Raw genomic sequence first — 27,685 nt, forward strand, 5'->3', positions numbered from 1 at the left:
ATTTATTATAATAATGATTTTATTACTATAAAAAAAAATATAGAACTCATTGCCTGTCATTTCACCAAAAAATATATATATATTATTTTTCCTTTCAATTTTTTTATTTAAATAAATTTTGACTTTTTTCTGAAATTGCATTCTTCTAACCAAACATGATATCCAACATTAGTAGGAAATTTAGTATGTAACAAAAAGCAAAAACAAAAAATATTAAATATGCCATGCGTTATATTCTTTTTCACTTTTTATTTTCCTCAACGTCCACTCCTACCAAGCGATTTAAAACTCTGTTTGCTTTAAGGGTTGTACTGTTCAAAAGAAAAGATGTGAATAAATATCCATGGTTTGGATCAAGGGGTGTGCATGGAAGGAGGAGAATGAATCTACATGAACAGTGATTTCTCTCATCCTCCTCATATGCAAATATCTGAGGGGAAAGCCACTTAGGATGGTGGTGTTTTCCCCTTTTGACATTATTTTTTGCTTTGTCATTCATGAATAATATATATAATAATACAATTTTATTTTTATTATTTTTTCATCATAATTATCATATTATGACATTTCATACTTTATTCTATATATTTTATCTTTTTTATAAATAATTTTGTTGTACAATTCACTCTCTATATAATATTTTTTATTTTAAAATGTCCTCTAAAATACTTGCGTTGGTATGTATCTACATATTGAAAGAATTGTAATCCTCACTGTCCTTTATTCCATCAATTGGTACCTATTTACATTCCCTAATTTACTAGAGACAAGAAGATATTCTAAGATTACTATTATTATTCGAATAATTACAATATCAACATATTTGGCTAAAAAAGATATTCTAGGAATATATACACTATAATGGGGAATGATATTATTTTAATACATACAATATAAATCAATGAATATAATTTTTTTTCAAAATGTATAAATAAATATAATAATAAATTTGTATATGCTTAGATAATATTATTTTTATGATTATTTTCATGTTTCGATAATATTAAGTAACTCATTTTTTTTTTCCGAAAGTAATTATTTAACAATATCAAAATAAATTATTCAATTATACCGAAAATAATTTTAAATATTTCAATTAACTAAAATATACAAAAAATACACCATATTTCATTATTTAAATATTTTTAAAAACAAAAGTAAATTTGTAAACTTACATTTTACACTTTTAAAAAAATTTCATAACCATCATATCACTCACAAATTACAATAAACTTTATTTCTTCACAAATCTATTTTAATATACCTTAATCCAAACCCAATCACTTTATCCGCATTTTCCAATAAAATCTTCACATATGTATTCCCTCGAATTTTCTTACCTCCTTCTCCTAAATTCAAACACAACCTAAAAAAGTTAGCCCCTTTTGCACGCACCGGAAACCCATTAAACCCAAACTGATCGCTCCAACTTGAACTTTGGCAACCACTCCTTTGAGACTATACTTTCTCCGAGGTACTCTCTTTCACTCTCGTCAACTCATACAAGTTACTCCTATGTTTCTGCTTCTCTTTCATCTTCGCTCCGCAATTTTTCACTCTCAAAGTTTTCGCACCTCAAAACCCTAATATCATCCACAGAGTTCACTTCATTTCAATTTCCCCGTTCTTATACTTTGATTTCGCTGCTAAAACGTGAATACACTCTTCATACCTCGATTTCGCCCTAGATTGTTCATAGGAATAGTGTGTTTTCTTGCTTGAAAACCAAATTGCACTGAATTTTGAAACTCCTTTAGAATTAGTACGTGTGGAGAATTCGGTCATTTGAACTCTGATTCTTGGTTAGCTACACTTCCAATGAATACGTTCATTATATTTTATTTTTGAATGCTATTGTGATTGATAGTGCCACATCACTGTTCTCGAGGAAGCATGTGTAATACCGTGTTGTGTTTGTAATGTGATCGTGCTTATGGAATTCTTTCATTTGCTTTTGTAGGTTCGGGTAAAGGTACGGTTATGATACTCTGTGAACATGTACATCAAGCAGGTAATTTAATTTTGGAGTGTGTTTGTTTAATTAATTTTTGTTGCTTTTCACGGTTACATAAAACTACTAGATTTGACTAGATTTTCTTTTTGTATTCTGATTCATGAACATTTCCTCTAGTTATCACAGATACGACATATTATGCTGATATTTGAATTTTGGAGTTTTGTCTTTGCAAATGGTTTTTTTGACGTATTTGTTTGTATGTGCTTTTAGGTTGTGATCGAAGGTTTTAAGAGTTATCGAGAGCAAATTTCCACAGAGCCTTTCAGCTCTAAAGTGAACTGTGTTGGTAATAATTTGAATGACAAAGTTTTAGATGCTATCTTCTATTGACTCTGGAAAATTATTCGATGTGTATGACGTGGGCATTTCATTCATGACATGTTATGATGGCAGCGAAATGCAACATGAAAATGAGGCAATATAAAATAAGTTGTTTAGTCAATTTTTATTTGAATTCAGATATAGTTTCTTAGACTAAATAATAAGACTGATATAAATAATAGTTCATATTTATCATCAAAATTTGTAAATTGTTTATTGTTGCAGATATACATATAATAGTACTTATAGATAGATAGCTAATAAAGAGGATGATTCGTTAATATTGTGATGAAAGACTCCACCCATACAAAAAGTGTGAAGGATATATAAAGAAGAATTTTATTGTATAACTGAAAACAATTTTATGATCCGATAGAACTTGATTATTAGCTGATAGATACGTTCTCACACCAAGCTAAAGGCTGAATGCAGTTTTTTTGGCATAACTGGATTATTTACTCACTTCATTACCTTCATTTTCATTACTTAGTTTTTTCCACTCTTACACTTCATTCCTTTTTCTTAAATTACATCTTAAAGATGAAGATCATCTTTTTATTTAGTTCAAATGATGAACACATCTAAATTGTATTTTTTTGTAACTAAAATATATCTGTTCAATTATTTATTTTTGCAGTTGGTGCTAATGGATCTGGGAAGACAAACTTTTTTCATGGTAAAAAAAGATCCCCATTTCTTCTGTGTACAATTTGGAAGTAACTATAATCCAATCTCTGACATTCACTTTGCTACACTTTTTTTTTCTTTGGTAGCTATCCGTTTTGTATTAAGTGATCTCTTTCAAAACCTACGAAGTGAAGATCGACAGGCACTACTCCATGTATGGCACAGTTCATCCATTTATTGATACTTGTAGTTGTCATGTCACTGATAAATAATCAATTGTAGTTTTGATTATGCTTAAATAAATTATTCTTTCTGCACAGGAAGGAGCTGGACACCAGGTTTTATCTGCATTTGTGGAGATTGTGTTTGATAATTTAGACAACCGTATCCCGGTAATATGTTGAGGTTAATAACTTGTTTTCCAGTGATCAATACCATGATTTCTTAGTTATTTGATGAATTACAATTATCAAATTAATTTTTTGAGTTATGCAGAATTGTATATATTATTTTTAGGCTCTAAAACCAGAAATGCTATTATTTTCTGTTTTTGTATTCTATTTGTTTGATTGACATGGTGCAAAAATGTGATTTATTTTGACATTTTTTTTCTTGAATTTTTTAATTAGATGCAGAATATTGATAGGGATAGGCACAATGATTCTTTCTCTTTAGTTCTCATAATTTGTAACTATGTTTAGAACAAAGTTAAAATGCTAATTCTATCATTCTCCTTTCCTATGTTACCATCATCTAGAAGAAAAGCATAGCTTCTAGTTAAAGGTATTGCTCATAAACCAAATATTCAACCCTTTCTGGATCCATTTTGTTTCTCTAAAAAGAATAAATGAATGAAAGAATGAGGAAGAATGTTACTTTTTAAACAGCTTTAAGGAAGCTTTTCAGATACTATTGTAATATATCCAAGCATATCCTATAAACAATTAATAAAAAGTTTGTATACTTTTCAGATACGCATGTGTAAGCATTTTAGAAGTGTCCAAAATGTATCAGAGAAATATCTTAAAAAAAGGTTAAAATAAAAAAGTATTGGATACTTTTTTGATATCTCGTAATATCCGAGTATCAGTATTCAGTACGAGTAATAGGCCTACACTTTACCTTCGACAGGGATATATTGTCTAGAGGATGTCACAGGGTTCTTTGAAACAGTTCACTGATTTTACCATTTTGTGTGTGCCTTTTTGACTGTTGGACATTCATCCGTTCTTGTAAAGTGAATGCATATTATGGCTCCTCAAGTTATGTACAGAAAGGATTTTGTAGGAAAATAAAAGAATATATTAACAGATAAATTTTGTATTTAACTGAATCAGACTTGCTCGCTGATAAGTAATAGATTAATGATATGTTTTGCAGTGTTTTAATTTCATCGAGCTTCTAGGCTACAATTTCAATCAAATTAACTTTTTTAGCTTAGGCTGTAAAATCTTGTTAGTGCTTGTTGATGATAACTGCATTGCTTTGAACTGATCTCATTTTACATTCTTTGTCAGAACAAAACTGCTTTTTTATTGGTGGGAATAGTGCTTTTTGTTTGATAACATATGCACTATCTTACATCTATCCGTGTTGGTGAATAGGTTGACAAGGATGAGGTGCGATTGCGTCGGACTATAGGTTTAAAAAAGGATGAGTATTTTCTTGATGGAAAACACATAACGTGAGTTAAATAGAATTAATGTTAAATGTAATTATTTTATTTTATTTCACTATATATAGAAAAGTTAATGTATTTTATCGTATGTTATTTGGTCAAATGAGTATTTTCCCTGATTCTTTATGAAGGAAAAGTGAAGTAATGAATTTGCTGGAGAGTGCTGGGTTCTCCCGTTCAAATCCTTATTATGTTGTACAACAAGGAAAGGTATTGGCTCTTGGTAACAGTGCTTGAATTTGGTCTGGGGTTTATTCATGTTGTATTCATACATTTTGAAGTTGATTTCTAAACTTGTTCCGTTTCTTCTATTGCATAGATATCATCATTAACTTTGATGAAAGACTCTGAACGACTGGACTTGCTGAAGGAAATAGGTGGTACTAGAGTTTATGAGGAGAGGCGCCGTGAAAGTTTGAAAATAATGCAGGAAACTGGCAAGTTTATGATTTATTTGTTTTTAAGTTCATGATTTATCTAGTCTTCCCTATTTATTTATTTCTTGTGTTCATGATTTGAAATCTACATATAATAATAAGGTTATTCTTCTAAAATTACCACTTAACACTTTCTTGTAATTTTATATTCTAAATTCTTTTAATTTATTACTTCATCTATTTTCATTAGAGTTAATAAATGCATTATGATTTTTAATGAAATATCACATTCTTATATATATATATATTTATACCTTAAATAAAGAACAATAAAAATATACATTAACATAATGTTCATCTAGTACTTTTTTACTTAGCTGTAGATTTATACTTGCATTTGCAAGACCTGACAAATTTTTATAACTATTAAAAACTGATTTTTTATTTATTTTTTGTATATGAATAGTATCAGCTTTATGCATACATAAATTCTTGAAGTTTCAGTAAAAGAATTTGAAAATTTATTTTATTATACATGATTTTTATCTTAGTAATGCATTTGAATTTTATTGATAGTAGGTAGGCGTTAACAAATGAAACACGTTCTTTTTCTTTCTAAATACATGTTTAATTAGAGAACTTGTTTAATATAATACCAACTGAAGCACTGTTGGAATCTGTGTGTCTGCACTTTTTTAATAATCTGGCTTATAATTTTCTATAAAGAAATAGAAATATATATCATTTTCTATTTGATGTGATTTTATTTATTATATGAAAATAAGATAGTTAAATATATTTTTTTATTATATATTGTATTGAACTTATGTTGTAATAAAAAAGTTTAATTACATAGAATCAAACATTCTAAACACTTACTGCATGATTGTACGTATGATTTGTACTATATTTTAGATTCTATCTTTTTCTCCACCTTATTTTAATTTCTTTTGTTTTTCTTTTACTTCTTTACACCGGTAGTGAGTTTTGTATTGTGACTTAAAAATATTATTAGGGGTAAAATAGGAAATTTTTTTGTGTACTATCCCATTACATATTGTTATAGATCATAGACAAAAGAGGGAATCCCCATTGTATATTGTTATAGAATAGATTAGATTGTTTTTATGTAATTTTCATATATATGGTAAATTATTTATTGAATGTAATGATTTTTTTTTGAAACAACTCTAAAGTAGTACAACTTTAGTGATCGAAGTTAATTAAACTAATAACTGCATTTGAATGTATTCAAAATTATCTAACTTTGAGTTTAAAACTGATTGTTATTATAACATTAAAAAATATTGCTCAATCAAATGGATTGTAAAATAAAATTTTGTTAATTTATTTGAATTAAATTGATTATGATAAATGAATTAATGACTTAATTTAATAATTTTCCTTAATAATTATTTGAATAATCACTCTATAAATGAATAAATACATTCGTCGGTTTTAACATATCCTGTTGGGATGAGAATAAAAAGAGATTTTATTAGCCTTCAAATTCTTACCTTTAATTTTCTTTCTATGGAATTCAATTTATTTTAAGTTTTATTAGATTTAATCATTTTTTTACTTTTGAAAGAATCTTTTGGTTTTGGGTAGGTAAATTTAATTTATTTTTAATCTATCATTTCATATGTATGTATGTATGTAAGCATGTGTGTGATTGTTGTATTATGAAAAGTATAGTAAATTATAAACATTTTGAACTTAATACTTTTAACATTTTTTTTAAGATTGAAATGTTAATTTACTATTTGCTTGATAGTTATATATATGAAAAAGAAATAACTAATACATCAAGATATATAAAAGTGGCTAAGTTAGTTTTATTAATTGATGATAACATAAATTCAATTTTTATTCATATATACCCTTAGTGTGAAATGTATGATGATAAGTGAATACCTAATAAATGGACTTTGCAATAAATTAAGGATGTAAAAGAAATTTAATAACAAGTAAGTTTGAAAATAAGTCATTGTTTCTTTGACAAAGAAAAACACCTTTAGTTTCTTATACATAGGGCCAGAGGTAGTATTGATTTAATCCTCTAAATATTGCTATGAAGTCCTTCCAATTAAGAATTACAAGGTGTATAAAATATTATTTTGATTTGTAATAATTTTAAAAAAGAACTATTTTTATTGTTTTGAGAGACATATTTGATATTGTAAATTTTTAACTAAATAACTTAATATCAAGTTTTTAAGATACTAAACAAATAGTTTAGTATTTTCTAATAATCTATTGAAATATATTCATATTAAAAGTAAAAAAATTGAGTTAATATTTTCATTATTAGTAAATGATGGATAATATGCAAATAAAGTATTACATTAGAGCGTTATTATTCTTGTTATTGATGCTGTTATTCTCATGCATTTTTCTGTTATACAGGTAATAAAAGAAAGCAAATAATCCAAGTTGTACAGTATTTAGATGAAAGGTTGAAGGAACTAGATGAGGAAAAGGAGGAACTTAGAAAATATCAACAGCTTGACAAACAAAGAAAATCGTTAGAATATGCTATTTTTAGCAAAGAAGTTCAAGATGCTCAGCAGAAACTTACAGAGGTTGTGTTAAATGTTATTTCTCATATAATTATTTGCACAATTTCTAACTGTTGGACTTATTGGGTATGTAGTTTTGGTGATTATTTTTTTTTGTTTGGTTCTTCAAAATCACATGTATATAACTAAAGATAAGACAATGAAAATTTAAATAGATTCTTATGAATATCTCATTTTATATTTTCAAATAATATTTTGGTTTGGTTTGATTCAGTATAGATCGGGGAAGGAAAATATTAAGTATCTGAAATGAGAGAGGTCACAACCAGAGACAGTTGTGAATAGGTTGCTTGAATGCTGGATTGAAATGATGACATTGCTGAACTAAAAGCTAGAGGCTGTAGAGTTTAAAATGTATTTGACACAATAAAGTAACACATTCATGAAGATATTGTAACTCTAAATATGCCAGGTTATAGGAAACTACTGAAAATATTTGTATTCAAAGCAAGTTATGGTATGATGAGTCACATTCTGCTCCAATTTAAGACACTATAATTTTACAAAAAGCATGCAAAATACACGTATTAATATTGAACACTTATTTCTGACAAAACTGTTAGTTATGAGTGTCTTCAGTCTTTGTAAAAAATTCTAAAGATATATAATATTTTTAGTTGATTTATGAAACAAGATGTGCACCACTTTACGGTTTTATATGTAATTATTTTTTAGATGTTAGGTGAAGCATTTCTTTCTTATTATTTTCCTTCCATTTTAGTTTATTTATAATACTATAAATTATTACTAGAAGTTTTAAACTGTTTTTGTTTAGAAATGGAAATTCCTCATGTGCCAGAACTAGTAAATTGCATGCAATAGCGGCACTATGGTAATGTGTGAACACTGTTGAAACTAGAAAGAGCTATATATTTTTGGATGAGAAGGGTGTTGGGCCTGCACCCAAATTTGTCCACTCTTCACCCCGAGCAGTGTTATATGGGGACTTTTTGTCAATCATATATTGTACTATTATTAAAATACTATATGGCATTATATTCTATTTAAAGATATAGAAAAATAATAGTACAGAATTATATATTTGGGTATAGAGATAGTATTTATAGCATATATAAACACATAAGCGTAATAATAAAATAGAATGTATTACTAATAATAAGTAGAAAGAATATAAAGCAGTATTTAATAAATACATATATTATACTATAATATTATAACACATAATACAAATATAAAAAATTAGAGTAGTGGCCATCAGCTATAGTGTTGTTGGGTTGTGCCACAGTGTGCTGTCATCAGCGTGGTTGGTTGGTCGGGGATGACAGAGCGTTGCAATTGTTGCATTGCAGGGTTAAAGAAATTAGAATAGCGACCATCCAGCTGTAGTGTTTTTGGGTCTTGCAATTCACAGGGTAGTCAATAGCATAAATAACACTGATTGCCTTGCTTCCTGAAAGCTTGTTGTGTTGTTTTGGCATAATAGCTGGTGCTTCCTTGTTAACATCTATATGTGACAATTTTTTGCTGGTTGTGTTGTCATGAACGTTCTCATGGTTGAAATCCCTGCCCACACTAAATAAGGAAAAACAATGCAGTTTTACACTTATTTTAGGCCTAATCTTTCATTCATTACATACTCATCTTCTTGCACACAGCTCTAACAATTGATTTTTTGTAAGTGCCAACACTTTCTTGTTATGTGCAGCTTCTCATTGAGACATACTGCATCACCATCTGTGATACCAAATTAGGTTGTTTATTTCAATAATGATCTCTTAGTAAGTGGGCTTATGTCTAACTCAACTTCACAAGATATGCTTGTAAGGTGAGAATACCTTATTTATATATCATAATTCGGCCTTATTCCTAGTTGATGTGTAATCTTCAACAAACCCCCTCATATTGAGGAATGAACATCTCAAGCATGAGATTAGATATTTGTGGGTAAGAGGAGCCCAATAACGGTGGTACAACAACCCTATTGAACTTTATTAGGATAAACTTTAAATGACTCTAATACCTCTTAGTAAGTGGGTTTATGTGTAACTCATCCTCACAAAATCGGCTTGTAAGGTGAGGATTGCACCTTATATATTATAATTTGTCGTTTATTTCTAGTTGATGTTTCATTCGTGTGAATAAGGTAGCATGGAATATTTAAATATATGACAAATATCCTTAACAAAGTTAATTTTTTCTCCCATTATCACCCATTACCCATTCCTACAAGACTTCAGTTATTACCCTTAAATAAATTATAATTATATCTAAACGATGTGAATATTTCTCATTCATAAAAATGTCAGAATATTTTTTAGATGAAAATATTTTTACAAAGAATGATATAAATATGGGAAATCTATCTCAACATTCCTCAGATTGTAAATCTAAACTCAAACAAATGTCCCCATAGTATATTTTAGTTTGTGGGCTTAGCTACTTTGACTACAGACCTGTGTTGGGTATCAAAATGACATGTTAGACCGGAATATGTGTATCGGTTCAATTATAAACACAAGTGTCTGTTAATTTGTGTGCCAGATATTAAGATTTCAAATGTGTATTATTAATACTTAATATAATATTGTTGGAGTAGGTTAACATCTTAAGTTAGTTTTTGTAATGAGAACTTGCTTATTTTCACTTGAAAGAAGTTTTCTAATGATAGCACTTTTGAGTTTTTAGAAATGAGAATGAACAATAGAGGAAATCTTCTAAATGGTGAACATAGAAGTGTAACCTGAAAGATAAATTTTAAAAGTTTGCTTAAGATATTGACAATGGTCTAGAGAGGGTTGTGACATGCAAAACTCTTGTCCGACTCGATTTTTTAAGTGATTAAAAATTTCCTTCTCTTCATTTTGCTCGGATCCTTTATCCCCAAGTCATTCACGTCACTGAAAACCAAACTTCCTCCCTATCAGTGTTGTGCCAGTTGTCCACTTTCTATCCTGGGGTCCATTCATAATTGCCTTGATACCCTTAGCTCCTCTTTTCTTGCTATAAAAATACAAGTAAAAGGTCTTGTATATACTTGATACAATTAGTTGGAGTTTATAATTGGACACTTCTAATATCTCTGTCGATTCTTATACACCAATCATATTATTGGCTGTCAAATATTTATTGTTCAGACATTTTTAATCCCTTTTTTCTTATTCCGATTTCTATGATTGAATGCTTGTCCATTGGTTTTAGATAGAAGATGTTCGGGCCAAGGTTTCTGAAACATCAGCAAAGAAGTATAATGATGTTCTTGATGCACATGAGAAATCCAAAGATTTAGAGAATACATTAAAAGATGTATCAAAAGAACTTCAAAACTTTAACAAAGAAAAAGAGTCTATTGAAAAGCGACGAACAATTGCATTAAAGAAGCACACAGAACTTGAGCTTGATGCCAAAGACTTGCAAGAGAAGACCTCTGGAAACATCCGAGCCAAGGTACTAATTTGAAGAAGACCTTTTGTGAGTTGTTTTGATGGGATTGTTTTGTACATTGCTCATGTTTTACCTACATGCTTTCAGGAAGATGCTGCAAGACAATTGGAGATACTTGAGAAAGAAATTCAAGATTCAACCGTTGAACTGGGCAAAATCGTTCCCTTACACGAGAATCAAGTTCTGAAAGAAAAAGACATTGCCATGCGGTATGTTTATAGTTATATTTGTCCTTTATATGCTTGAATGTACTTTATCTAATCTAACTCTCGTAGTTTATGTTCTCTGACATTTTTGGCATGGTGGTTGGGTATTTTAGTGCACTCTATTATACTGGATTAATCTTACTTTTTTAGTGTCTCATTGAGCTATAATCTTGGATTAGATATGTTATAGGATAGTGAAATATATTTTTTAATCTTTAACATGCTTATATTATACGGCTTTCAACAAATGAAATATAATAGTGAAAGCCATTTGAAGATGGGATGGGGGAAGGCCCCCATAACTGTACCCAAATTCTAATGAGTTGTAGATAGAGGAGAGTCTAACCTGTGAGATTTGCCAATACAGGAAGCAGAACAAAAGTAATTAATATCTTTCTTTGTTGTGGGTATTATAATTATTGAAATAATCCCATCTTATCTGATCACCCTATTATTAGCAAGTGTGCCGGGGATGCGGTCTGGACGCCTAGCATGAAACAGAAGGAAAAGTCTAACTGTTATTAGATCCAAATTCAAGCTGGTTTCAAGAAACAAAATGTTGATGTTCGATCCAGTGTAAAAGCTAAATATAGATCTATGGCTTTGGCCACTTATGAACATCTGTAGATTAAACACCTCCGTTAAGAGTTGAATTTTGTGAAGTTGAGCAAACAATGTTGTATTGTGATAATCATGAAACCTTTCATATTGCTTTTAATCCTATGTTTCATGAATGGACCAAACAGAGAGAGATCAATCCTCTTTCTTTGAGGGAGAAGATGCTATCCAAAGATCTTTGCACTGCATTTTTCAGCTCTGATGATTAGTTTATATATTTGAAGTTTGTAATTTATGTGCTCCAACTTCAGGGGAAGTGTTAAAATTATCATTGTTATTGCCAGAATAAGCATCTCAACTTTTAAAGTAGGAAGGGGGTTCAAACTTGCTTCTGATAAATGAAATTACTTAGCTGTAGTCTTGTAGCTATCCTTCATGTTAGGAAATGAGTTTAAGTCTAACTCATCCTCACATAACCAGCTTGTAAAGTGAGGATTGCCCTATTTATATAATATAAATTGGTCTTATCTCTAGTCAATATGGGATCTCCAACATACCCCCATCACGTTGAGGCATGAACATCTCATGCGTGGGACTAGATATTTGGGTGTTCCGATATTGGCTTGATAGCTAGTGGCACGACAGGCCGAACAAACCTTGTTAGGATAAACTTTGATACCATATTAGGAAGTGAGTTTAAGCTTAACTCATCCTCATAAAACCAACTTGTAAGATGAGCATTGCCCCATTTATATACTGTAAATTGGCCTTATCTCTTGTCAATGTGAGATCTTCAACCCTTCAAGACTAGATATAGGTTCTTGAATTGAAAATGGATCGCCAATTGAAGCAAGTGTATTAGGAAGCATTTTGATGTGAAGGAGATAGTTGTAGATTGCAGTTCTGTATGCAACTATGTGTACTTTGGTGCAGGTTTGCTTTTGAAAAAATAGTGAATTTTCTCCTTAACTCGATATGAATGAATGCTTAGAAAAAATCAACTGTAAAGTGAAGATTGAAGCCTTAATAAGAGCATTGTATCTTGTTGTTAGGCTTCATACTCTGGTCAAACTTTTGCAGCTTTGGAGTTGGCTTCACTAAGAAATCACAAAGGAATCTTTGGTCATTTAGAAATGTTGATTCAACATTGTTGAAGACAATGAGCCTTGATTGTATGTTGCACTTGTTGCAACAGGAGAAAATTGTTCTTTGAGATTGAGTGCAAGAGACATTATTAGAGGAAGAAGATGGAGTAGAGTATTCTGCCATCAGGATACTGACTTTCAACCGTGTCAGAGTTTACAAAGAGTTTTAGAGAGAGTATTTTGAAAGTAGGAGAATTGTATTTCATCCTCTTAGCATTTTGTTACAAGTTACAACAGAGATTATATAATTAGATGTCACTGGCCAGCCAGCTAGGCTTAACTAACTTGATTTAACCCGGTATAATATTCCATTCTACAATTCTTAAATATTGTTACATTTTTGTGGCTAGTACATCTACCGAAACATATTTCTATCATTTGTTGAGGATATTCAACAGATCTAATTAATATTTCTCTCAAATAAATGAATTGTTAGAATAATGGAGCGTGAAAAGAAACTCAGTATACTTTATCAAAAGCAAGGACGAGCAACTCAGTTTTCAAGTAAAGCTGCTCGTGATAAGTGGCTTCAAAAGGAGATCGATGATCTTGAACGGGTGCATTCTTCAAATAAGGGCCAGGCAAGTATTTATTTATCTATGTGAGCTATAATGAATTTTGTCCTAAATACACTTTTAATCTTGATTTCTGTTAATTTTAAGTTTGATAACAAAATCTCTTTCCTTCTCATTTGTTTGTATATGCCTATTTTAATTTTTTCTGCTTAACATATTGAGTGCATATGTCTATTTGGGAGAATAATTACCTACTTTTGCCTACTTCCTTAGATAGCTTTTGATAACAAGATGATTGTTTCTAGGGAATAATCATTTCTATGATGTAGTGTGTTATTAGAGAATAAATTAAAAAACGAGAGACTCCCCATCCAAGAAACATTGCTTGGCTACCAAGGTTTTTAAAATTGACTCATGGAGGTTTCATAAACACAACTTAAAAATATTAAAATTCCAATAAATAACATAAAATTCCATAATATCGCAAAATAGAAAACTATAATGTCCAATATATACTCAGAAATTGAGAGAACAAAATCTATTTAGTTTATTTATGTTAAATTTGTATATAATATATTACGTTTTTATTAGTTTGTTACTATATTATATTTTGTTTTAAATATTTTAATACTGTCATTTTTTTTTAATTTATTATATTCTATAATAAATAACAGTTGTTGGTTAACAAGTGAAAAATTCATCCATGCTTATTTTTTGGTTCAACAAACCCACCAATAAATGTTGGACTCAAATAGGATACAAGTTGACGCTGAACAAATGAAAAGGAAAATACACCCTAAACTCTAACTAGGACCTGACACAGTAGTTTTCCACCAGCTCTTTGTTAGTTAGTGCCCCAGCAGAAACTTTCCCTAAGAGAACAAGGATGCTCTAAGTGTTTGGTTTAGGCTCAATGTGAAAAAGGTTTATGGTCATGAAATATGCTATCTGAGCGTGATTTTGCTTGATCTCTTTTTGTGGCATGATGACCAGTACTCCTAAGTGAGATGGGTTTGTTAATAGCAGAAAGGTGCTATTTTGCTCCACACCTTTGTAATCACAACGCTTTCAACATCTATGGAACACAAGTTTGCTCCCCATTTTGATAAAACTATGATTGCCACCACAAAAATCAATATTGTCTTCTGAAGTGCCAATCATCATGACACAAAAGGATTTTTTTATCTGCAGATTTGGCCAATAATCTACTTTTTCAAGTTGTATTACTTTTTATACAATTCTGCATTAACTATGCTTAATTACACAATTGGCTTCTTTCCAATAATTCCAACTGAATTTAGTCTTGCTGTTGCTTTTGAAAGCTGCTTGCTGCTTGTAGAAGCTAAAGTTTATGCTCTAATGTTGTCAATTTGTCCCAGGGTTCACTTATCAACTCCAACCCACTCCTAAAATAAGTCTCCTTTTATTGACCCATCAAATGAGTGGGTTGCAAAAGTGGATTGGGTCAAGGGCAAATTGGGTTTGATGAACTACAATATTAAAATAAGACTTCAGTTAACTTCAAGTACTTTTCAAAATTGTATTAGTCTTTAAAATATTTAAATTGCAAATAGATCCCTAAATATTTTACATTAATGATAAATTGATGCTTAATAATTTTTTTCTATTTTTAACTTAATTGTATGATTGGGGCATAACCCAATCTACATGGCCATAACCCAATCTACATGGGCACAACCCAACCTACTCAGGCACAACCCAACCTGCTAGGGCACAACTCGGTTCGAACTAATCTTTTATGATTTGGGCCCAACTCAAGTTGAACTTTCCTAAGTTGGACCTAACCTGGGCCCAACACGACTCAACCCAGGTCGACTTGACTTGTCCTTAGTCCAACCTGGCCAAACTTTGCTTGAGCTCGACCAGGTCCGACATATTGACTTGCCCCAATATCGATCCAACCTAACATAGGATCGTCTTGGCACTATCTAGAATGATTGGGGCTTGATCTGACTTAGTCCCATTTTGACCTGGGCCAGACCTAGCGTAGTTCTATCTGACTTAGGCCCCACCCAACCCAACTTAGCTTGATTTGGGCCAAGCCCAACCCAACTCAACCTGATATGGGCCAAGCCTAACACAACTTGCTTGGGCCTAGCTCAAGTGAGCTTGATTTGGGCTCAACCTGACTTGATATTTCTTGACTAGGGCCCAACTTGTCAAACTCAACCAATCTGAACTTGGCCTGACTTGGACCCAACCTAACTTGGACCTGATCCGACTCGGTCTAACCTATACCCAACCTGACTCGGCTTGATCTAGGCCCAACTCGACCAATTTTACATGGTCCCAACCTAACATAACTTGGCTCAATGTGGGGATTCAACCCAACTTACCCAAACTGAACTTTGCCCAACTTAGGCTCAACATAACTTGACCCAAAAGGGCTCGACATAACTTGACCAGAAAGGGCTCATCATTACTTAACATGACTTGGACCTCACCTGTCTTGGCCTTACCTGGGCATGCTCGAGTTGGCCTTACTTGGACTCAACTCAACATGGTTTGGGCCAAGCCTAACTTGACTTAAGCTCGACTTGAATCTACCCATATTGACTTGGGTTTTGATTGAGTGATGTTTTTCATGTTTATAAATATTTTTAAGTAAATTTTTTATTTTCATTTTTAAAAAGATATTTTACTTTAAAAATTGTCTATCAGTCGGTATTGCCCCATGGGGCTTTTGTGGGCATTTTGGCTCTAAGGATTCTTTCTTGTGTGTGCTTTTTGGCCTTGTGGACTTTTTTGGCCAAGGTATATCGGTTTTAGCCAAATTGACTAGTCTACTAAGGAATGAATGCCATGACATATATGGTCCAACTTGAGGGGGTAGTGTTAAAACTATGATTTGATTATATCAAGTACAAAATAATCTTTTAGGATACAAGGGCAAGGAGATATTTGTTATGATTGTTAGAATATTAATGAATTAAGTACATTGTTGGAGGGCACACATATGACCAAATTATAATATGTAAGTGCAAATCACATTTTGTAAGCTGTTTTTGTAGGGTTGTGTTAAACCTAAATTCATTTAGTAATATGGTGTCAAAATTTATTCTATCAAGGTTGGTTAGGCCTATTGTATCATTTCCCTTTAAGATAGACAATTCTTAGCATGAGAGGTTGAAGATCCTATTTTGACTAAAGATATTGTAAAATTATAATATATTTTAAATTATAGGGAAGAGATTATTGGCATTCAGTTGAAATTGTGTTTTTGAGACAACACAAAGGCTTTATTTATATTGAAATAATAATACATATATAATCGAGATCCTCTTAGAGACTTTAGGGATATCTCTGTTAACTAGAGTTGACAAATATAGTGGGGATGTCTCGATACTCCAATTCTTCTCGTATGAAATGACAATCCACCTTAATATGTTTTGTTCTCAAGCCATATATGGTGCTCAACTTGTTAATGCTGGTATATGAATATTCTTTGATTATAGAACTTTGACGTGATCAGTGACCATTGCAATGATTTCCATTATTTATTTTTGTATTTTCAAAATTTAGTCATATTTTTATCTTCTGTTGTGTGAACACTGATCTTTTGAACCATGCTCCATTGTTTTTCATTGTTGTTTTGGTTCGCAGGAGCAAAAGCTTTTGGATGAAATTGATCGGCTTAAAGAAGAACTGCATGATTGTGACGAGATCATAAATAGACGGAAATCAGATATTACTACTTTGGAATCTCTCATTGCTGAGTCATTTAAAGGGCTTAATAATTTCAAATTGGAGAGAGACAAGTTAAATCTCGAGAGAAAGTATGTAAAACTCCTCCTTTTGTGACCTTTTTTTTTTTTTTAATTTCTAGGTATACTTTTTCCTAGAGGAAAGAAGAATTAATAGTTAACTTATGAGTATATATTGTTACATTATAGGTCCCTATGGACAAAAGAGAATGAAATTATTTCTGAAATTGATAAGCTGAGAGCAGAAGTTGAGAAGGCTGAGAAGAATCTCGATCATGCAATTCCTGGTGTGAGTAATCCCTCTTTTATAGCTCTTTAACATCCCTTTTATAAATGCCATTAAATTATCAGAATTCTCAAAATGGTGTTTCTAGGCATGACATCTTTCATATGTACGGCCTAATCTGGGCTTGTTCAGTGTAGAATTTTATTTTAACTTATAACGTCTTGATATGAATTAACAGTGTTATGATATTTGTAAATCGACGTCACTCTAAAAGTATATGAATGATTTTGAGTTTGGCTTTTGTGGGGTTTCACATTTTTTATGCAGCATATAGATGAAGGGAATTGCAGAAACACTTTACTTGCAGATATTATATTACACTTAAAATTATAGAAGATATAAAATGATTCTGTTCTGCTGGGAAGTACTTTTAATTTTTTGATTTGGTAACCGAGTTTAATAATTGCTGGTTTGCTACCACTTAGTACAGCACTAAAATGTGACAAGGTTGCAATTTGTGTAAGTCAACATCAATTAAGGAGTTTCAGAGAAAATTAAGACCGAGTCTCTTTAAGAGAGACTATAAAAGAACATAATCTGACTTTGTTATTCTGTTAGAGGCCAACTACCTAACCAGGGCTAGGAAACAGAATATGAGAACACAGTTTGGATGTGTATAGTACTAGCCACCGGTCTAATTAAGCTTTGTAAAAGTGAAAAGGGAAAAGTCAAAAGTTTGACATTAATGTTAGTTAAGGATGTAATTTATTCTGATTCCCAGCAAGGATTTTTGGTGTTCTTTAAATAAAAGAACAACTCCTCTGCAATAGTTATAATAACTTTTAATTGGTAAATCTGTTTTTCACAATGAATATGTGAATAAAGTTTGTAATGTTTAGGAATGACAATGACCTTATGGATATTTGCTAAAATTACTCATGATCGATAGGGTAACCCCCTTTGTGGGCATTGGCATGGGTAACTTGCTTAATGGATATCTCGTTGTTGGGGCTGACTGGAAGACCTAGTTGAAGATGACAAATTAAATTTGCCATAATATATGCTTTTTGATTGGCTATAGCTTTTCCAAGAGACAAGGTTATCTTCGAAAAATATACAAAAGCTTTGAGTGGATTTTCTTGCCCAGTCTGCATTAGATTATCCCACAACTCAAGTGTATCGTTTGTCTTCATACAAAAGTCCCTTTCTTGGAGCTCCTTGGATTATCAAGCAAAGGGAGTCATTGCATCCTAGTGTTCCTTACATGGAGAATTGAGAAATTGACTTATTTAACTTATTACGAACAAGATATCTGGATGAGTAATATTAAGGATATACCCTACTAATCTTTTGTACTTTTCAAAATACGGTAGAGGCTTCTCTTGATGTGGTAGGAGTTGGACTTCTTGCAAAAGACCCTTTTGTTAGAGCTCCTTGGATTATCGACCAATACGAGTCATTGTGTCCCAATGTTAGAGTTGAGGAACTAAATACTACACTTATTTCGAACGGGTAACAATAAGATAGTTTAACTCCCCTACCAACTATCTTCACCTTTTGGGATTTGGAAAAGGCTCCTCTTGATTTGGAAGGAGTTTGACTTTAGGATCCATCAAGGGACTTGGAACTTATTATTCTTGTTTCTTTCAGAATATCCATTACATACTTCTTTTCTGATATGATTGTTGATCGCATTTTTGGACTTTGCTACCTTTATCCCCTAGAAATATTATAGGTTTCCAAAATCTTTTGTTTGAAGATGCTTGAAGAGATGTTTGTTCACATTTGTAATGCTGACATGGTCACTACTGATAATTACAATGTGATCAACATAAACAATCAGATATATGCAAGTAGGTGAATGGTGATAGAAGACAAAATGGTTAGCCAAACTATTGAATCACAATTTTGAATCTATTGAACCATGCTTTGGGTGACTGCTTAAGGCCATTTAAAGATTTTTGTAACCATTATACAAGACTAGAAGACTCCTCTAGCAACAAAGAAAAGTGGTTGTTTCATGTAGACCAATGATCTGCCCTATATTATCATCTTGCAAGGAAACAAAATCTTTAGTAAGAGAAATGACACAATCATGAGACCATGTGTAACTTGACTGATGAACAAGAAATAAAGAGAGCCTAGAGACACAAAGGACATTATGAATGCAAAGAGAAGAAAAAGTTGATTTATTAACAATGCTATGATCGATGTCCCTAATTCAAGGACCCAAAGAGTGAGAGATGTCGATAAAGGAATTACCAATGGGTGCAACAATAGTATTGGAGCTTGAGGTTCAACGATCTTCATATCATTTTCGCAAGCTGTCATAGGAAGGTGATGTGACTAGATCCAAAGGCAACAAAGAAGTGGAAGCTAAAAAAAGGAGAGGATGACCTGGGTAGTGAGAGGAGGTCAACCATTCGGAGTCCAACACTTATCAATTGTGTCTTAACCTAGCCAAATATTTGAATCAGGGACATCCTTCGTCGCCCTTCGTGGTGTCTGTTGTTGTTGGGAAATCAAAGCATAAAAGTCATCAGAAACAACATGGCACAAATTCTCACAATAGGCTTTTGGCATGAACTCAAATGATAGTTACCCAAATATTGTCCACGGTAGCTCTTGTGGGGCAATCTAGGATCTGATCACAAACAGAATAGTACACTATGAGTAGATAATTTAAGGCCAAGGGCATGAAAAACATGTGGCGATTTTGAAGCTTTGCAGTGTGGGATGAAAGAATTCATTGAAGTCACAGAGAAGGCAAGAGACCTGGCCCAAGTAAGTTGATATTGAATCGTTAATTTGACGAGCACTAAAGATGCTCATGAGATCTTCACAAACCTGATAGATAGCAATGAACAATGGGTTCTTTGGGATATCCTAAGATTAGCCTTTTGTTAAAACTCTGATAACATGTTGAGAGATAGAAACAAGAGAGAATAAGGTGAATTTTGTGTGTGTAGATGAAGTTATTAAATTTTTAAGGGAGAAAACATAATACAAAATATTGAGGACATTCTAATTAATGCTAATATCCACCGTTACTGTATTTATTACATTCCACCGTTACCTTATTTTAGGCTATTCACATTAATATATAATCTATCTAATTAATGCTAATACCCACCGTTACTATATTTATTTACAACATTCTAACACAGTTTTAACTGAATCTACACAACAAGGTTCTGGGTTGTTGTATAAGAGGTACACAATTTCTGCATCGGACTTGAATGTTTATAAATTTGCTGTTGTGGAAGTGTATTATAACACTAATCATGTTTGTAATCTTTTATAGAAAGAATACTTGAATATTTGTTTGACTATTCTGTTGCAGTTAATTAAAATGTGGGTAGCATATACAGAGATGGGTAAATAGATATTCAACTGGTAAGGGGTAAGATGATTAAAATTATTATCCACACCAGTATGAGTCCAAGTCCGGGTATATTTTTTTTTAAATGTGTATGGGTACTTGGATCTTATTCCGTTGTTTATCTGTTGAGTTTGACGGTTAACTGTCATGGTGTTTGACTTTATTATGATGTTCAGGATGTGAGAAGAGGGATGAATTCAGTCAGGAAGATTTGCAAGGAGTATAATATTTCTGGAGTTCATGGTCCAATTATTGAGTTGCTGAATTGTGATGAGAAGTTTTTCACTGCTGTTGAAGTTACAGCAGGAAACAGGTAATTTCTCACTGATATTTATTTTAATGCCCCTTGTTGCATTGAGCATATTTTCCTATAATCTTTTGGTTGTGGGGGGGAAAGAAAGGAGACATTGGCTCACCTTTAGCATGTAGTTGTTCAATCTTTTTATTTTTAGTCCTTTGTTCTTGGGCTAATTTTTTAACTGGTTTTATATTTTTGCACATTTGGCTTAATGTTTTTATTTAACAACTTTGTTTGAACAGCTTATTTCATGTTGTTGTTGAAAATGATGACAAGTCAACCCAGATAATTAGACATCTTAATTCACAGAAAGGTGGTCGAGTTACATTTATTCCGCTTAACAGAGTAAAGGCTCCACGCATCACTTATCCACAGAGTTCAGATGTCATACCTCTTTTGAAGAAATTGAATTTTAAACATGAATATACTCCTGCTTTCAGTCAGGTTAGCTTCTGAAAATTATTATCTTTTATTTCACTCAGGTACAACTTCTTTAGGTGCTGTTTGGTGATAAAATAATTCTGATGTTTTGGCTAATCAAATGTAAACTTAACATGAAAAATTTGATGCATAATGGAGAAATATAATTATAAAAGTTGTGATACATAATTATTTAGTTTTTTTTCATGTCCCTTAACATCACTTGTGATATATCTTTTAGGTATTTGCTAGAACAGTTATCTGCAAGAATTTGGATGTGGCTTCAAGGGTTGCTCGTACTGATGGTCTGGACTGCATTACACTGGATGGTTGGCCTACTTCTTTTCATTGTCTGTCTTCTTTTATTTTGGCTGGTCTTGCATTTTCCCTGACTAGCTCTGACTTATTACAGGTGATCAGGTAAGCAAGAAAGGTAGTATGACTGGAGGATTTTATGATCACCGACGATCGAGATTAAGGTTTATGAATATCATTAAGCAGAATGCAGACACTATTCATATTAGAGAGGAGGAATTGGAGAAAGTTAGATTTAATCTACAGGATATCCTTTGTTTTAATAAATTGATATTTTGTTTTTGTAATTTTTGTTTCTCTTAGGTGAGAACTCATTCTTTATATAATGCAAATTAAATGAGTGATGAAACGAAGGAAAGAAAATCCAAATGATCTGGTTTACCTGATCAAATTTTGGTTGGAAAAAATAGCTCCAAGAGTGAGCATAAACTCTAGTTGCATTTGTTCACTTTATGTTATGGCGTCTATTTTTCTGATTAACTGCAAATTCACCACTTTAATTTTATTACAATTTTCTGGTTATTTGTTCTTGTTTATTGGGGCATATCATATTCATGTTGATGCCTTAGAAGATGTTTTAGTTGGTAAGGGTGATTGCTTCATAAAATTGTTTTATTTGAATTTTGTCAAGCTTAAGTTAACGAACAATTATATTCTCTACTTTGCCTCAATTTGGTTTTTTCCTGACATGAAACAATTTCTTCCCATTGTTTTCGCTGAATTAGTCTTACAGATAGACCAAAAGATTAATGAACTTGTTGCTGAGCAGCAGAAGATTGATGCTAAGCGTGCTCATGACAAATCCGAGATAGAACAGCACAAGCAAGATATTGCTAATGCTAATAAGCAGAAACAGTTGATTTCTAAAGCACTTACAAAAAAGGTGTGATGGAATTTCTCAGTTATACCTAAATATTTTTAGGGAGCTCTATTTCTGTTGTTTGTTGGCTTGTGGAATTTTTCACTATTTGTTTTACCTTTTTCCTTTATTGATTGTAGGAGAAGTCTGTTGGGGATGTCCAGAATCAGATTGAACAGCTTAAGGCTAGTATCGCAATGAAAAATGCTGAGATGGGCACTGAGCTAATTGATCATTTAACACCAGAGGAAAAGAAACTTCTGTCAGATTTGAACCCTGAAATCAAAGACCTTAAAGAGAAGCTTGTTGCTTGCAAGACTGATCGTATTGAGGTTATTCAATCATTTGTATTGGTGCTCACAATCTTTTGAAGTTAGTGTTCTTATTTTGACTTCAATTTTAACAGACTGAAGCAAGGAAAGCAGAACTGGATACCAATCTAACTACTAACCTTAGGAGAAGGAAACAAGAGCTGGAGGCTGTAATATCATCTGTGGATTCTGACTCTCTGGTTGGTGAGGCTGAATCCAAGGGGCAGGAACTTAGTGATGCTAAAATGTTGGTTGATGACTTAACAGAGCAGCTTGGAAGTAAGCCCTTAAAGTTTTAAGTCAATATAGTCTTTTATCTATATCTTTATTATGTTTCCTTTTGTGATCAAATATTCATCTTCAGGAGTTGCTGAAAGTATAAATGATCGAACAAGGCAAATTAAAAAGATCAAAGATGAATTGAATAAATTGAAGGTAAATGATCTTTTAGTTTCATGATGATTGTATGTAGTTTTGCTGACAATGATGAAATCTTTTGGCTGCAGTCTTTGGAGGACGAGTATGAAAGGAAACTTCAGGATGAAGCAAAAGAACTAGAGCAATTGCTGAGTAAAAAAAATACATATGCGGCTAAAGAAGAAGAATATGCCAAGAAAATAAGGGAACTGGGACCATTGACATCAGATGCTTTTGAGGCGTAAGTATTTTCTTTTAACATATTTTTCTGTTATGTGTGCATAAGCTGAGTTATTTTAGAGGGATATGAAAAGATCAAGAAAATGATGGTTCAGTTATATGGAAAGTATTAAAACTCTCCATTCTCAATATTAGCAATATCTCATCACGTAACGAAAAGTGACAATTTTCATCCACAATGAATTTGATGTTATCACATTCTTAAGTAAGCCTTGTGCTATTCAAACTTCTGCATTTACTCATTTTTTGTTTTTACTCCATTGTCATTAAATATGGCATGACAAACTCCTGCCGAATGGAGATAGAGCTTATGAACAAACAACAGCATAAAGTCTGTTTAAATTGTTTAACTTGTTTGAATAGGTTAATTTGTTAGAATAGTTTAACTTATTTCTTCAGTACCCATCTGTTACCTAGGTGTAATCTTTTCAGTCTTTTTGAATCTTCTTTGTCTGTCTGATGTAAGGATTGTTCTAAATGCAAGAATTAGCTATAAGAGATAAATTAATCTCTTTATAATTCTTTCCTATATTTTCACCCTCGAGTAAGTTCATAGCATATTTCTAAAAATCTTTATCTCGATTGTTTGTTACTTCGTTTTTTTATACTTAATATCAGGCATTCGGTCATTCCTTAGGGTAATTATAATTACTACACCATGATAATTTTGAGGGTCTGGCAGATACCTATGCTATTACAGTTTATTGCTTGTTGCATTGGTATATATCATTTTCTCTGTGCTTTTATTTTAGCTATCTTTATTTAATTTTTTTTCTTTCCTCATTGCAAATGACAGGTATAGACGGAGGAATGTAAAAGATTTGCACAAAATGCTGCACAGGTGCAACGAGCAATTGCAGCAGTTCAGTCATGTAAACAAGAAAGCACTTGACCAGTATATAAATTTTACAGAACAACGAGAAGAACTTCAGAAAAGACAGGCCGAACTTGATGCAGGGGATGAGGTACTTTACAGGGATTTCAATTATGAATGCCCTTTATAATTGTTTCCAGAGAAACAAAAATCTTTGATGGCTACACTTCCTAGCATATATTTTTAGTTCTGCAGTTTGCCTAAATGATTTGGGTGCCACTGATCTTTAATGACTCAGATCATTGTTGTTTCTTTGTGTGCCTCTTTAGTAAGTCTTATCTACCACTATGCACTAGGATTGTTTGTATTATTTGGTTTCAAGTTTGATTTTGCAGATTCGACTGATTTCAGTGCCAACTTTTTCATTTTTGGCTATATTGTATCCTGCATTGCTAACTTCATTGACGTACTGAATAATTACAGAAAATCAGGGAGCTGATATCAGTGCTAGATCAGAGGAAGGACGAATCAATAGAACGCACTTTCAAAGGTGTTGCAAGGCATTTTCGGGAAGTATTTTCTGAACTTGTGCAGGGTGGCCATGGTCATCTGGTTATGATGAAAAAGAAGGTTTGTGATGGTTCTTGAATTACACATTCAGTCCTTTTTTGAATGCGAAAAAATAGTGCTTTGTAGCTTGTTGTCTTGGTTCATGTTTTAAAAGTTAACGCCATCATTCTTTTAATGTTTTCATGTCCTATTTTCATTGTCTTGTTTCAGTGTGGTGCTTGATTATTGCTTTTATTTCTTATGCTTTGCAAAATAGTGAGGATTCTCTAGAAAGGTTATTTAGTTATTGTAATTGATATAGCAGTGGTATTTCTATATTAAATTTCCTTTCCCTCAGGATGGTGATCATGATGATGACGATGATGAGGATGGTCCTCGGGAAGCAAATCCGGAGGGGAGAGTAGAAAAATACATTGGAGTGAAAGTGAAGGCAAGTGTATTCTTTTTGTGCCATTTTAAAAAAGAAAAATTGATGTAAAGTTTCTGCCAGAAGACCTGTGGGTTTTTAAACCGCACCCACTGGGACAAGGCTATTGATGTTTGTATGGGAATGGACTAGGGTTTGTTTTGTACATTGAAAGAGAGAAAGAAAGATGCTGGTCTGGGGTAGGAAATATAATTATCATTTCTGGTATTTAGACTGAAGTTACATTCATTAACTATTGTAATCCATCAACAGCAGAAATTTATATCATCTAACGAAGCATACTGCATTAAAATAGCCATGCTCTATTCGCTGCTATTACAAATACATACATAACATCTAAGTTATGACATTTCTGGTCTCCTTTATTGTTTGCAGGTCTCTTTTACCGGGCAAGGGGAAACACAGTCCATGAAACAGTTGTCTGGGGGTCAAAAAACTGTTGTTGCCCTTACACTTATCTTTGCCATACAGCGATGTGATCCTGCTCCCTTTTATCTATTTGATGAGATTGATGCAGCTCTGGATCCACAGTACAGAACTTCTGTTGGAAGTATCCATTTTTGTGTTTGCTACCATATTGTGTCAATTGATTGGTCCTGTGCAATTCATCCATCTCTATTGACTGCATACCTCATCTTCAATTGAAAAATGGCTCAACTCAACTCTGTTGATACTTAACTGTGTGAAATGGGATGGGATGGGATTGGATGCAATGAAATAGAGTGGACTAAAGTTGTGATTTAATTATTTGGACATTTTTCTGATGAAACAGGAAATAAGGTGGTTTTATATTTGTCCCCTTAAATTGGAGAGGAGGGAAAATAACAGGTTAATGGGACTGAATGGAATGCATTAACATTAGATTCCGTTTCAGTCTATCCTATTTTACTAATTATTCTTAACTATCTGGTAGGCGTGATTCTTCTCCTAGATTATTTTGAAAATCTGTTGTTATGATATCCTTTAGAGTTAATTTCCCAATTTTCTGATTCTCTCTGTAAAGATTGATTACCCTATTTTCTTATCTCATGATTTTTTCCATATTTAGTTAGAGTTGTTAATTTAATTAGTATGATAATCACATTGTTATATACCACAGAGTGATTATATGTAAGCCATATAATGATATATAGTATCTATTCTCTCCGTTTTGGTGGTTCTGGGAGACAAGGCTTTTGCTGTGGTCGTGGTTGTATGTGTTTATGGAGCTATTGAAATATAAAAAATTAATTTATGCTTGTGATATTCTTTCTGAATGGCACATAGATTCCCGGTCATATCATGTCTGGGATTCTTAACTATTGAAATTAAAAATTTAATTCATGCTTGTGATATTCCTTTTGAATGGCATATAGATTTCTGGTTATATCGTGTCGCTTTTGGGATTCTTAACTATCTGTAGATATGATTCGTCGCTTGGCGGACATTGCAAACACTCAATTTATCACAACAACATTTCGCCCAGAGCTAGTGAAAGTTGCTGACAAGATATATGGAGTAACACATAAAAACAGGGTCAGTCGTGTTGATGTTGTATCCAAAGAAGACGCATTGGACTTTATTGAGCATGACCAGATGCAGAATGCTGAATAAGGTAAGCCTTATAGCTTTTCCACAATTTTTCTTTATGATCCCCACTTCTATTTGGAGTTATTCCTTCCCTGATTAGGTAACTTGTATCATCATTGCAAGTGCGAAATTTTTGCGACTCTGTAATTAAGAATCAATTGTATTTTAATTACCATTTGTTGCATGCTTTTCATTGATAAATTACAAGGCTTTTTCTCTCAACATCATAAATGTCTAACCTGTTTGGGCAACTGTTTTAAGCGTGTGACTTTTTTATGTTTTGAAGTGGTATTTATGTGCTGTTAGGTGCTTATCACTCACACGTTATGGAATAGATGTCAACACTGGGCACTCTTCGAAGATTGTAATGCAGAGATTGCAGACTCAAGTTCATTCGAATTCTTCGACCTACTATTTGTCTGTTGTGAGTTGCTATAATTTGTAAGTGAATCATGATTCCAATGAACCTTTCCTCTTCGAGAAAAGGACTTCATGTAATATATGATTATAATATTCCTAACTCGATAGTTGGTTTCATAACATGTATTTAGTCAAAACCTTGCAAAATTATAATTGTACCATCAGCTTCTGAAAATATTTACATTTATTTTTTGTTCTTTAAATATTTAAAACAATATATGTTCCTAAGTCTCTTTATAATAGAAATTAACTTGAATGCGAAAT

General features: G+C 32.2%; 1 protein-coding gene across 6 annotated transcripts; it reads left to right on the forward strand.

The window, feature by feature from the left end:
- The first annotated feature begins 1,309 nt into the window (after window positions 1-1,309).
- On the forward strand, window positions 1,310-27,624 carry TTN7 (Structural maintenance of chromosomes (SMC) family protein). Of its 6 annotated transcripts, none has more exons than XM_068624086.2 (30): window positions 1,310-1,474; window positions 1,961-2,011; window positions 2,228-2,303; window positions 2,976-3,014; window positions 3,112-3,179; window positions 3,286-3,357; window positions 4,570-4,649; window positions 4,775-4,853; window positions 4,963-5,080; window positions 7,430-7,605; window positions 10,762-11,007; window positions 11,092-11,213; window positions 13,350-13,494; window positions 17,053-17,225; window positions 17,343-17,442; window positions 20,938-21,074; window positions 21,302-21,503; window positions 21,721-21,808; window positions 21,892-22,041; window positions 22,526-22,677; window positions 22,794-22,985; window positions 23,060-23,243; window positions 23,329-23,399; window positions 23,471-23,622; window positions 24,418-24,586; window positions 24,919-25,065; window positions 25,343-25,435; window positions 25,808-25,982; window positions 26,835-27,026; window positions 27,288-27,624. In XM_068624086.2, the coding sequence occupies exons 2-29, from the start codon at window positions 1,997-1,999 to the stop codon at window positions 27,023-27,025; spliced, it is 3,612 nt and encodes a 1,203-aa protein (XP_068480187.1). In that variant the 5' UTR covers window positions 1,310-1,474; window positions 1,961-1,996; the 3' UTR covers window position 27,026; window positions 27,288-27,624. The 6 variants fall into 6 exon arrangements, with proteins under 6 accessions (XP_068480187.1, XP_068480185.1, XP_068480188.1 ...); XM_068624084.2 differs by having other exon boundaries at window positions 27,308-27,624; XM_068624087.2 differs by having other exon boundaries at window positions 1,335-1,474; window positions 4,781-4,853; window positions 27,308-27,624.
- Window positions 27,625-27,685: the final 61 nt, after the last annotated feature.

This window comes from Phaseolus vulgaris, chromosome 9, assembly GCF_051622355.1.
Source record: "Phaseolus vulgaris cultivar YP4 chromosome 9, ASM5162235v1, whole genome shotgun sequence".
In the NCBI taxonomy this organism is placed as follows: domain Eukaryota; kingdom Viridiplantae; phylum Streptophyta; class Magnoliopsida; order Fabales; family Fabaceae; genus Phaseolus; species Phaseolus vulgaris.

Coding starts and splice junctions, on each gene's coding strand:
- TTN7 (XM_068624086.2), top strand. Junction 17,226..17,342: donor AAGTTAAATCTCGAGAGAAA/GTATGTAAAACT, acceptor GTTACATTATAG/GTCCCTATGGACAAAAGAGA. Junction 22,678..22,793: donor CTAAAGCACTTACAAAAAAG/GTGTGATGGAAT, acceptor TATTGATTGTAG/GAGAAGTCTGTTGGGGATGT.